Below are 13333 nucleotides of genomic sequence, written 5' to 3' on the forward strand. Positions count from 1 at the left end.
TGGACGAAACTTGACACTTATTTTACAGTTAGGGATTTACCGTATTTTCTGGATTATAAATCATTCCGGAGTATTGGTCGCACCAGCCATAAAATGCATCATAAAGAAGAAAAAAAAACATACAAGGCCCACTGGAGTGTAAATCGCATTTTGGGGGGAAATTTACGTGATAAAATCCAACACCAAGAACATACAGTACATGTCATCTTGAAAGGCAATTTATAATTAAATTTATCATAAAAATAAAATAGGGAACAACATGCTGAATAAGTGTACGATATGTTAACGTTACATGACGCCTAAAACAACAAACTGAGAACGTACCTGGTTTGTTCACGTAACATATGAAAAGTTATTCAGATAACTACAGCACAAAGAACATGCTAACAAGTTTACCAAACCATCAGTGTCACCCCAAATCACTAAATCCACTGAAATCTTCATCCTTGGTGTCACTTTTAAATAACTCCGGAGGTAGAAGATGCAGAGCTTCCACTTCTATGTAGCTAACGTCAAAATCATCGTTGACATATCATCACTGCCTTCGGGCGCCCTCTTGCGGTTTATTGTGAAAATAACATGTGGAATGATATTATGTGTTCATAATTCTACACATAAATCGCTCCAGAATAGAAATCGCACCTCTGGCCAAACTATGAAAAAAACAGATTTATAGTCTGGAAAATATAGTAAAAAATATTAATTCATGTTTTTAAGCTTTTTGTTGGTTTTTATTTATTTATTTTTTTAGTAGATTTTGGAATGTCCACTTTTTGGCCCCCAATCACTCTTATTTCCCTTGTTGCACTGGTGTTATTTATTTTCTCCTGAAAGTCGAAGAATTAAGCAAACTAAAACCATATGGGATGGACCAAGTCACAGGAGAGTATTTGACAGCGTGGTGGACCCCTCAGGGGCAATGGCTTCTTTCCAGCTTTGATTGCAGTGGTGCTTTTAACACCCATGCCCATGCTCCTCTGGTTCAGCTGTCGGATGCCTCATGTGGTGGGCATCATCGCCTCTTTATGAGGGCTATAGACTTCATTCACGTGGTGCCATCAAGGCTCCCACAGTGTGCTGTCCCCACTGATTGTGCAGGTGTAAAAAAAAAAAAAGCGCTTAGCGTTGCCAAATTGCAATTGCAACCACCAAAATACATGTGGACATCGACTTCAACCGCTGAAAATACCAAAACAATCTCCTCAATATTTAGGAAGCTGTCATGCTGAACATGGATTCCGATCAAACCCTCTTGGCTTGCGGCATTGTGGAGGCAGCTGATCGGTACCGACTGGCCAGGCGGAGCCGACGGGTTCAGGGATTGCCGCCGCAACAGCCGCTGACCACCTTACGGCCACAGCGCCAGTCAATGGTCTTGACAGCAGAGGTGTGGAATATGGTCCGCTTGGACTCAATGACCCCCACCTCTCTCGGGACTTGGGTAAAGTTCTGCTAGAGGTGGAAGCTGAAACTCCTTCTCACAAGGAACTCGACGAGATGGTCCCAGCAGATCCTTACAATACGTTAGGGTCTGCCAGGTCAGACCAACATCTTCCCCCACCATCAGAGCCAACACCCCATCAGGTGGTGATTGGTTCCCAAATGTGGAGAGCTTGAACAGAATGGAGGAAGGGGTGTTTTGCGAGACTGCCTGACAGAATTTTAAATGGATTTGTGAACGTCCCATTCATCAGGCATGACTTTAAGTCGAGTGTTTTCACGAGGGTGGAAACAAGCTGGTTATTCACCACTCAAACATGCAATGCCATTTCTGGCACTGCAATATGGCTTGACAACCAGTATTTTCAAGGTTGTGATTTTAAAGTTTGTGTGTGTTACAAACACGGTTTCTACTAAATGTTGGTCTATTTTTATTTATTTTTGGCCATATCATGCGAAATCTACTACTTTGAGTTTTTAGCTGTGGTCAAAAAATCCTAATTCACCCCCAAAGTGGCGTTTTCCTCCATTCCTCCATTGCTGCTCATTCCTCTTCTCTAAGCAACACAGAATAGGAGTCATTTTAATTGGTATGTTGACACACAAGGAATTTGTGTCCGGAAGTACTGGTTACACCAGTTTTGCAATAACAAGCAACTACGATAAACAAGGACATGACGAACAAGTATCGAAATATTTTCTGCAATATAAGGGTGCCATTGTGCAGTAGTAGCACTCAATGACAACTGTGTGACAATGTGGTGCAATACAATACTATGACGGTTGTGCAGTTGGTGCAGATAATCGTTGCACCATTTTTTTCAGTGACCAGTGACAGTAATTGTACTCCAACTTTAGTCTGGTACTGTGGGATATTGAACAATTGTCATTGTTCAATTATGTACAGAGCTGGAGCTACAATGATAATTGCAGTAATACCGTTCCACAGGGCTGTGCAAAAAATGCAAAGAGCTATTATAGATTTGAGTTACTGTTTAGGGAGCAAATGGCGAGAGAGAAGAAGCTGTTTGAATGTCTGCTGATTTTGGTGCACATGGATCTGTAGCGCTTGCCTGAGGAGAGTAGCTGGAAAAGGTGCGCAGGGTGTGGGGGTCCAGTCGTATTTTCCGTGCCCTTGTCTTGGTTCTTGCAGTGTGCGGGTCCTCGAGAGTGGGTAGGGCGGTGCCAATGATTTTTTTCCGCCGTCCTAACTGTCCGTTGCAGTCGGATATTATCCTTTTTTGTGGCGGCCCCAAATCCAAGGAAACAGCTAGGTCCTCATTTTGTCCTGGACACCAAACACAGCTCCTTCTCGAAAGAAGGGACCAGCACTCATTTATAACCCATTATTTTAGATAGGTGGGGTGGCATGACTTCCTGACCCCACGGCAGATGATGGTATGACTCAGGGCTGCCATCGTTTTTGTTTTTCCTATTTATTATATTAAATACTCAAAGACAAAGGCAATGTATCAGAATTTTATTTAGATACAATAACTCCAATATTACAAGAACCAGTTTGTAGGAATTTCACTGTGGCTACTCTTTTCCCTGACAAGGCTGCCGAGCCTTTCCCCGGTGGCCTCATCTAGGAATTCCGAACACTAATATAATAATCCTACATTTTCTTTTATGACAATACCTATGAATCAAACATTGAGACAGGAAGCCATCCATGCACCCACCCGTCCATTCTCAATCCCGCTTGACATCACTTGGGTTGCTGGTGAGCTTCAGCTGACTTTGGCCGAGAGGTGAGGTCCACACTGGATTGGTCACCAGTCAGTCAAAGGGCACATTTAAACACAACAGCCGTTCACGCTCACATTCACACCTTGGAACAATTTAGAGTCTTCAGTCCACTTAACATGCATATTTATGGATGATGCAAACATGCATGTGTAGAGCTGACATTCATACACAGAACCTCAGAAATGGAAGGCAGGCATGCTATCCATTAACCGCTGACACGAAAAAGGCGACATTCTAAGATTACATTTTTTGAGGTGACCACTTTGAGTCCCACTTTGTTTAGGTAACATCTCTGTCAAGAACGGTACCTGACAGTTGATTCTTTTTGACAGGATAAAGACACTGCCTCCCTGTACGAAATGACGACATACGTGGAACCTAATGAGATTGAGTCATCACTGGTGTGTACAGTATTCAGAGTAATACTTCTGTTTTGGTTGTTGTTGTTGTTTGTCTTGTGCTTAACATACTGGCTGCCTAATTTTCCATTGTTTGTTTGTCCACCTTAGCCAAAGAGTACCGTTCGGGCTATTTACAGCTACCAGGCTAAAATGCCCGATGAACTCACCTTCAATAAAGGGGCTTTAATACATAATGTGTCAAAGGACAATGATGGATGGTGAGTCCATTTGCACATTGTTGTTTGACATGACCAAGTCCAAAAATACACAAACATACACACGCGCACAAAAACCTTAACATTTCTCCTCGCATTCTAGGTGGAAAGGAGACCATGGTGGAAATGTGCAGCTCTTTTTCCCATCTAATTATGTTGAGGAAGTGTCCAACAACACCAAACATGATTTTGGACAACAGGTTTGAAAAAATGTTTATGAGGTCATAATTGAACTGGAGGTTTGATGGCATTATAAAGACTAAAAATGTCATCGCTGTTTGTGACCTAAATTAAAACAGAATATAGAAGACAATCCTTTGGGAGAACTATGCAAGGGTGTGGTGGATATATCCAAGTGCAACATACAAAACTGTGAGTACCTCTTTTTTTTCCAACTTCTTAGATCATTACAAGTTAATGTACATTCATTTGAAAACAATGAGGGCGACGAATGAATTTTGCTAAAGCTGGAGATCAAATTCATGACGTGATCATTTGTGGAAAGGAATTCTTGAAACATCGACAGAAAAAATAATCACATCACATCAAAATGTGTTTGGTTTGTTTTCTGTTTTCAATCCTCAAATTGAAATTTGGTTCATGACACAAAAAGACTTACAAACACGTAAAATGGCTTTCTATCTAAAAAAAATAACGGCATTGTCGTTTTTATTTTTATAGCATCAACAGCACTCAAAAAATTTTAACGGTCTTTTTAAACCCTCAAAACAAGAAGAGAGAGCACAAACATATCGTACTTGACAAACAGTAATTAAAAAAACAGAATAACATCTGTGATGGGATTGCGAAGACTGAACAGCAATATAGCGCTGCTTTACTGTACTGTCAAAATGCTTACCGGTATTTAATTTGGGCTTTTTTTTCCTTTTTTTTTTTTTACTTCAACGCGACAGTTATAAATGTGTAAAACAACATTAACCCTTTCATGCACCCTGTAACCTGATAACATGAAAAGCTGTCCACTGTAGTAACCGCTGTCCCCGACAGGGTTACAATTGAACAGTTAATTGGGAATGCCGTGATACTGAATCCTGTCCTCTCTCTTTTCAGTGAAAAATGGGAAAAATGGAAAGCTGCATGTTCTTACACTGCAGAGCATCGAGCAGGATGGTCTGCATTATGACTTGGCCGCAGACTCTTTGGAGGAACTTTTTGAATGGTACAAGGTGGCTTGGGGCATCACTCAGAGAGAGATGAGAAAGCAATTCAGTCGAGAACAAGAGGCAAGTGTTTGCTTTAGAAATATTCAGTAGGTACTGTTAGATTATTCGTACTGCTGATAACTGTATTGCTGTATTATTATTATTATTATTGTTGTTGTTTTTTAAGTATCGTATGAATGACTTTCACAGTGACAAGTTTTGGCAGCATGTAAACATTAACAAACTTAAAACATTTTTTTTTACTAAATACATTACATTAGGTTCAAATTATGAAAGGCATTTGTACCCCTTTAATTTACCCTTGTTGGCACATTTCCTTAGCTTTTACAGTGGTCTCAAACCCGTGGCCCGGGGCCATTTTGGGCCACACGATGATATTTTGCTGCCCCCTACTTCACAGCAAAGTTTAATGGGAGTGCGCCCCCCTATTTTTTTGCCCCAGCATTGCCTTGGGTGGCGTGTGTGTGTGTGTGCGCGTGTGTGTTTGTGTGTGTGTGCCAGTGGCGATTGTCCTCGGACTGCAAGCGAAGCTCGGCTTCCCCTAAAATGTCAAAGAATAAGTGATCAAATATATGAATGTAAATTTCATTGTGTGTACATGTCATTGACTAAATATGCGCTACAACGTGCTCAACTTTTGTTCCGAATCAGCTTCTTCTTACTGGTTACGACACGACTCCCTTCTCATTCATTCCCGCAGCTTCGCTGTGCTTTAAACGGTGGACGCTGAGCGTCCGCAGAGCGTCTACTGCCCGGACGCCGAGTGTCTCGAGAGTTCAGGGTAGGTTGTCCCAATGCGTTGAATGGAGACGAGCCATTGGATACAAGCTGGTTTTTGTCCCGCCCACGGACGCTCGGCATCTCTGGGACTGGATCAGATTGGATGATCTGTCTGAGCCTGTGTTCCAGTTTGATTGACATCAAAATGAGCCAATCACCGATCTTGTAGGCATCTGTGGGAGCACTTTCAATTCTCATTCTGTTCTAAATTGAACTGGAGATGATTTCTAATCATTTTAGCGACACTCTCTTTGTTGAAAACGATAAGCGACGAATTAATCTTTTATTACTGGTGGGTTTTATTGTAGTTGTCGGACACTAGTTAAGTTCCTGGAAAAGCCGCCTTGTTGATATGACAGGGTCACAGATCATTTTCTTGAAAAGGAACGGAGAGTAGAATTCGCGTTTATATAAACGGACACATTTTATGATGTCGGCCAAAATTGAGCTTTCCCTCCCTGACAGACCAGCATCCGCCACTGGCGTGTGCGTGTGTGTGTTTATCACTTATGGGCTATACCTCAGGATCATGACAATTTTCAGAAATTCATAATTCTGAAAAGTCACACCAAGTGTAAATAAAATCTACCCTGTCACCACTCATGTCTATTTCAAAATCTGCCGTGAAGAGAAAGTTTGGGTCATCCATCCATCCATTTTCCGAACCGCTTGATCCTCACTAGGGTCGCGGGGGGTGCTGGAGCCTATCCCAGCCGTCTTCGGGCAGTAGGCGGGGACACCCTGAATCAGTTGCCAGCCAATCGCAGGGCACACAGAGACGAACAACCATTCACGCCCACACTCACACCCAGGGACAATTTAGAGCGTCCAATCAGCCTGCCATGCATGTTTTTGGAATGTGGGAGAAAACCCACGCAGGCCCGGGGAGAACATGCAAACTCCACACAGGGAGGCCGGAGCTGGAATTGAACCCGGTACCTCTGCACTGTGAAGCCGACGTGCTAACCACTGGACTACCGGGCCGCCCAAGTTTGGGTCAAAAACAGCCAATTAAAGACAAAGAGGAGATGGAATGTTTGTTGTTGTTGTTGAGCACAGAGGCACCGTGCCATGTCTTGAATGCAGAGAAAGTTAAGCTGCTCAGGCAATCAGACGTTATGTAAACTAGTCATGATGAGGTGTGTGCTAAGCACCAAGGTGATGAGATAGAGGACTGGGTTATCAATGTTGTTCATGTTCTGAAGAACTGTTGATGTTATGAACTATTTTTCATAAAGATTGAGAAGGTTGGATTAGTTGTAATTTTTTCTTTCTTTTTTATTTTTAAATACTTGACCCAGACTCTATCTCCAGCGGCCCCCACACAAGTTGAGTTTGAGACCCCTGTCTTGCAGTGCTTGAAAAGACCAGACCAACCTTACAGCAAAAAATATGGGCACAACATACTACTCACAATATCTTCAGCTGCTATCTTCACAAGTCTGTTTCATATGAAACAGCAGCCAGACAGTGGCATTATTGACCTTCTCGTCATATTTACAGTTTTGTGGTGAACCAACAGGAATAGTGACAGGAAAAGGACCTCCCCAGGAAAACAAAAATACTTCAATGAATTAATATTGAATGGCTGACAAGCCACATGTTGGTCTTCTTTGTATTTTAATACCGATTGCTGTAATTGTGCATATTCTACCACATATGAACCACCGTGTATTGATAGTCTTATCCAATCACTGAGCATATCGTACAAGGAAGTTACATTTTTGTCCAACATCAGATCAGGCAGCAGGAGGAAGTGGAGAAGAAGGCAGAGGTTGCTATGGAGATGTCAGATCTGGTTGTCTACTGTCAGCCACGCAGCAAGGACAAGGACCGTTTTGGTAAAAACCTGCAGTTGTAATAACACATGGGGAAAAAAAAAAGTGATGATTGAACAAGTCTCCTCCAGGCTATTTGTGTAAAATACACACCAATAGCCCACTAATGTTCATTCCTTACATAATTTATTATTTCATTTAGGCTTTGGATTATACAGCAGCTCTAACTTAGACAAGTACATACATACGTCGACAAAACATTAACCACTGAAGATCAGGCATTGATTTCGAATTGTGGTTCAACAGAAATATTTTTAAAAACTCATAACATTGGCTTGGTGCTCCTATCGAAGACTGTAAATATTTTAATCATAGAGACATGTTTTAATCAAGGTGTACCCTCTAATTAGCATCGCAGGAATCTCCAAACTTGGAAGCAGTCAGACGGCCTATTTAAAGAGTGACAAGTACAGTAGTCACTATGCTGTTTGGTGACATGGTGTGTATCACACAACCCATGGACCAGAGGAATCGAAGGAGAGCGTTGTCTAGCGTCGATTGGAAAGAAAATAATATACAAGCACGTTAAAGTTGAAAGACGATCTCCAAGTAGCTTGATGTTGCCGTGACGACATTTGTACAGAGCATTCAAAAAGTTCAGATCTACAGGACTGTAGCCAACCTCCCTGGATGGTGCCACAGGAGGAAAATTGATTATATTGAAGAGATGGATGATATGAATCATAACAAAGGAGTCCAGAACAATCTTTAATTAATTTAATGGTGAAATTAAAGTTCAAGGTACATTAGTTTCTGATCGTGTCCCAACCGGCGGTTTTTGAGCCAAAGTAGACTTTATAAGAAGTGAACCAAGGAGGCATGTTGACAAATCGCATTCTCTGGAAGAATGTCCAACGGACAAACCGGAACTTTTGGGCAAGACACATTAGCTCCATGTTCACAGACAGAAGAAAATAAATGAAATATACCAAGAAAAGAACATCATCCTTACTCTGAAGTAGGCTCTGTTATCTTCTGGGGCTTCTTTCTTGCATTTGTCTTGATTCTGAATGAAACCCCAAGACTATTAAGGTATTCGATTGAGAAATATGCTGCCCAATATCAGAAAGCTTGGTCTCAGTGAATGACCCAAAATACAGCTCAAAAGATCCAAGAACGGCGAAGAACAAAACATTAGGCTATTCCAAACTGACTTTATATGCCCCCTGATCTAAATCCTTTTGAACATCTGTGGAAGGAGCCAAAGCACCCTTCAAATCTGAGAGAGCTGGAGCAGTTTGCTCATGAGGTGCGGGCCAAAACACCTGCTGGAAGGTGCTGAAGTCTCATTGAAAGTTACAAAAGACGTTTGATTGCAGTAATTGACTCAAAATGTTGTGCACCCAAATGAAATTAGGTACCATTGTTTTTGTCCAAGCCTGTTTCGTTTTCTTTATATTTATTTCTATTGAACCAAAATTCTAAGGAAATTTCGGATTTTCATTGGTTATTTTTTGCTCAATTTGCATTTATTATTATTATTATTGTTATTAACAATATTGTCCCATCACAACAACACAGCATGTTAATTGAAATGTATTGTTTCATGACACTCATGTATCATGATAAACTTGCCTCTTTCTGTCTTTGCAGACTGCTACAACTGCAAAGAGGTCCGTTCTTTTGTAGAGAATAAAACACCAGGAAAGAGCCTTTCCATGGATTTCCTGCAGTACAATCACAAGGCACTGAGTCGGATTTACCCAAAAGGACAGCGTGTGGAGTCGTCCAACTATGACCCCTACCCTCTCTGGGCAGTTGGCTGTCACATGGTGGCTCTTAACTTCCAGACGGCAGGTAATTATCTTGATTGAGCTGTAAACGTGCCAGTTTTAGAGTTGTGGTTCCCAGCCGTTTCATAAATCGAGATATACGCTCATGTCAGGCAAATTGCAATGACGAAACATACCTTTTTAGAAATGCCTGAGGATGACAACCTTTCTCAACTTTTAAGGTGATACCAGTGTCTTTGGTTTTCACAGTTTGTATTGTTTCTTTCACTTGCTGCCCACATTGTCGACACTTGCTGGTCTACGATCACCCGGCGTGGCTGTTGACTGATCATCAAGGGCTATCTAATATCAGTAATTTTACTCTACTTTTGTCAACACTGATACTACCTCTTCAGGTTCCAATGATGCAACACACAGTGGTAAATGCAGCGTGCAGCGCGTGATAATCAAGACAGGTTTGGCACATTCTTCAGAGGCTTTCCTGCCCGCAGAGGTGCAGTAAGTACGTTGTATTGGCGACAGGCAGAAGGGAATGTCTTGGCTTAGTTGTTTGTTGTAATGCGTCGGATTCTGTCACACAATCATGTGATTGCGAATGGCATACCTTGCCCTAAGTGCTTGTGATCGAATCTTTCATTCTTGATTTTCACATCGCTTTGGGTCACTTAACACAATGAGGAAGTGCCTACGTGTGCTGCAACTGCTAATCTGCTTCACTGTGGGACTTACACTCGCGGTTTAGACAACCCGTAGTGGTGATACACTGTGGTACAGCCGGGAGGATTGATTACTCCTGCGGGATGTGGAATGTCCAGTACCAACGGGTCTACAAAAGTAGATCGACATATTCCTGGGTAACTTGAAGTCCGCAAAGGGCCTGTCTGAATGAGGAGAAAGCGGGGGAGGAGGGGATGTATGAGGCAGAAGTTCAAGTACCTTGGCTGGAGATTCAAAAGCCCCCCCATACGCCTCTATCCTGCTCGCCAACGGCAGGTCACACCGCAATAAACTGGATGAACTACGTGCCAACATCTCGTGTCAGTGAGCATGCAAGGATGCGGGTTTGATCCACATCACAGAAACCTGGCTTGACAGGACAATTTCGGACACCCAGGCCTCCTTCAGCGGCTTCGGGACTCCGGTAAGCCTGGACCGGGACAAAGTGGGCAGTCGGAAGAGTCATGGGGGCGGGGTCTGTGTGTACATCAACCAGGCGTGGAGCAGGAGGGTCGCTGTCATTGACTCTTGCTTCACAACTGACGTGGAAATGCTCGCACGATCTTATAGATCCAAGTACCTGCCTTGCGGGTTTGGTCAGCTCGCCTTAGTGTTGGTGTATACCTCCTCCATCGGGCAATGTGGCGCGCGCATCTGAAAACATCGCATCTTGTGTCCAAAAGATTCAGACTGCTGCTCCTGATTCTTCTGTCTTCAACCTTGCGGATTTTGATGGCTGCAGACTAAAGAAGTCTTTTCTCACCTATCACCACTATGTTACATGTGCCACCAGGGGCGATAAAACAATCAACCTCTGCTTTGGCAATGTCAAAAATTCATATAAATCTCAGAAGAAACCTTTCAGTACTGCAGACCACAATGTTGTCCACCTTGTTCCAACATACTAAACCAAACTATAGAGAGAGGGCGTAGTTAAGACAGTGAGATAATGATGTGTAGGCATCACTCCGGTGATGATGACAGATGCGTGGCCTGGCCACTGGTGAAAGACGAATGACGGTATGGCCAAATTTCCTGATGTGCCCACCTCTGGTCATTTTACTTCAGCAAAGTTAGCCACACTTTTGTTCGGTGCGCGCGCACACTTCTTCGATGGTTCGACAGCTTCTTCTTCAGCTTGGCAGGCAAGCAGTCAGTGAAGTTGATTGTCAAGAATGGTTCTTGTGCTCAAAATCTCCTCTTACGAGCTTCCAATTCTGGCACAAATACAAATACCACCCCTTTGGCTACAACACACAAAAGGCGATCGTTATGGGTTCTTTCTTTAACAGATGGGTAACAGGCTTATCAAATCTTATTGTCTTTAAAAAAAGGATACAATTTTGAATAGTTATTCCATAATTATGTGCTGTGTTCCCCCAGATAAATACACCCAGCTGAACCACACCCTCTTCGGTATGAATGGGCGTTCTGGTTACATTCTCAAGCCAGAGCTCATGCGCTCTGATAGCTATGACCCTCAGCAGGAGAAGAAAGATGTCAAGTACAACATTGTGATTAGGGTATGTTTGATCACACTCCTACTGTAAATCCATCCATTTAACAGACTGTTGTACTCATGGGAACAAATGTATTTCAATACATCCCTCAAGCCATTTATCCTGCTTTGAGCTGACTTTCCTGTCAATGTATTTTTATCATACTCAATTATAGTGCCTGAAGGTGAAATTCAACTCACACTCTGACATACAGTATATATTTTGTTTTGCATATCATAAATGTCACCAGATCATGCAGATATGGTATAGGCATACAGGGGGTGATTCCGAGTTGAACAGGAATGCAAAGAGTGCTGCACCACTTGACCCCAAGTGGTGGTGGGGATTTTGTCTTACTCAAGGGCATCACAACAGGATACAGCAAGACGTCTCTTTGACAACTAGTTTTTTTGATTAATAAAAAAGCAAAACATCTTTTTTGAGAGGCGAGTAAAAATAAACAACTCAGAATGTGGTTGCACAAGTGAGCACACCCCCTTCAAAGTGGGGATGTTGCTGTGTTCGGAATTGAGCAATCACATTCAAAATGTTAAATGGGAGTCAGCAAACAACCTCTGCCATAACAAAATACGGTCTTGGTCCTTCATTCAAACATTATTCATGAATGAAGTTAGCCGTTGTTGTTGTTGTTGTGCCTGTCATCCTATTTTTGCCAACGTCATTGACAAGGTCATCCATTAATTCAAATTAATGGGACTTAGAGTAGTTCTAATTGCTGCTGTTGCCGTTTCCACTTCACACCAACAAGTGACGCGGACTGGGTTACCAGGTTCGCATAAATGATTTCCTCCCGAAAAAACTCAAACTGTATGTGCAGATTTCGAACTGTAAACAAGACGACTTGTCAAGTCATGTAGTTCGAGTCTAAAGTCCAGTCGCTCACAAACTAAGTCTGAAGTCAACTCAACTCAACTCAACTGTATTTGTAGAGCATTTCAAAATAGCCACTGCTTTATTAACAATAAATTAATAACAAAGACAGTAGAACGCATCAAAACAGTACAAGTAAAAATCAAGTTTTATGCTGAGTCAAAAGCCAAAGAATAAAAGTGAGTTTTAAGATGAGTTTTAAAGTCAAGTCGTTCGCAAAATTTTGGCAAGCAAGTAGCAAGACATAAAAATAGCAACCGGAGTCTGACTTGAGTAAAGGCATGACTTGAGTCCCCCATCTCTGATAGAAACGTTTGAACAACGAGATCCTTCTCAATGTGCCAGACGGGCCATAACTTGTGCTCGAAGATCTGTTTACAAACATGTCAGGAAAAGCAGAACACCGCAGAACACCCGAATTCAATTTCGGGTTAATGAGACGCACTTGGGACGGCGGCAGCAGCATGTTGACTCATATTCAAAATGGATTCGAATGTGATTGTTCAATTCTGAATACTTTTAGTTACAGTGTGCAACTACATCATCTGTTACTTTCTCATAAGTTATTGTTAAAGAAAAAGTTCAAGATGAAAAAAATAGAACATTACAGGTTTAACTTTAACCTCTTCATGCACCAAGAATCATAACCTGTAACCTGATAACACGATAGTCTGTCCACTGTAGTAACTGCGGTCCCTGAAAGGGTTAATTTGCCTTTTGCAGGTGATTGCTGCCAGACACCTGCCGAAGCTCGGCCGCTCAATTTCTAGTCCTTTTGTGGAGATTGAACTATGTGGTCACACTGAAGCAAAGTCCAAGACCAGCGTCTACCGTAGGCGAAGACAATTTGAACATCTTCGTAACAACATGTCGAAAAAGTGAC

The 13333-nt window shown here is 42.2% G+C and overlaps 1 protein-coding gene across 2 annotated transcripts in view; it reads left to right on the top strand.

Moving 5' to 3' along the window:
• Positions 1-13333, top strand: part of plcg2 (phospholipase C, gamma 2) — a 53521-nt gene that overhangs the window by 33265 nt on the left and 6923 nt on the right. For both annotated transcript variants that reach the window (XM_086108662.1, XM_086108663.1), the window contains exons 21-29: positions 3525-3593; positions 3702-3811; positions 3912-4008; positions 4108-4180; positions 4880-5052; positions 7511-7613; positions 9204-9407; positions 11444-11583; positions 13174-13282. In XM_086108662.1, coding sequence (XP_085964788.1) covers positions 3525-3593; positions 3702-3811; positions 3912-4008; positions 4108-4180; positions 4880-5052; positions 7511-7613; positions 9204-9407; positions 11444-11583; positions 13174-13282 — 1078 coding nt within the window. The remainder of the gene's footprint in view (positions 1-3524; positions 3594-3701; positions 3812-3911; positions 4009-4107; positions 4181-4879; positions 5053-7510; positions 7614-9203; positions 9408-11443; positions 11584-13173; positions 13283-13333) is intronic.

Source organism: Hippocampus guttulatus, chromosome 4, assembly GCF_054856545.1.
Source record: "Hippocampus guttulatus isolate MCC_2025c chromosome 4, RoL_Hgut_1.0, whole genome shotgun sequence".
Lineage (NCBI taxonomy): Eukaryota > Metazoa > Chordata > Actinopteri > Syngnathiformes > Syngnathidae > Hippocampus > Hippocampus guttulatus.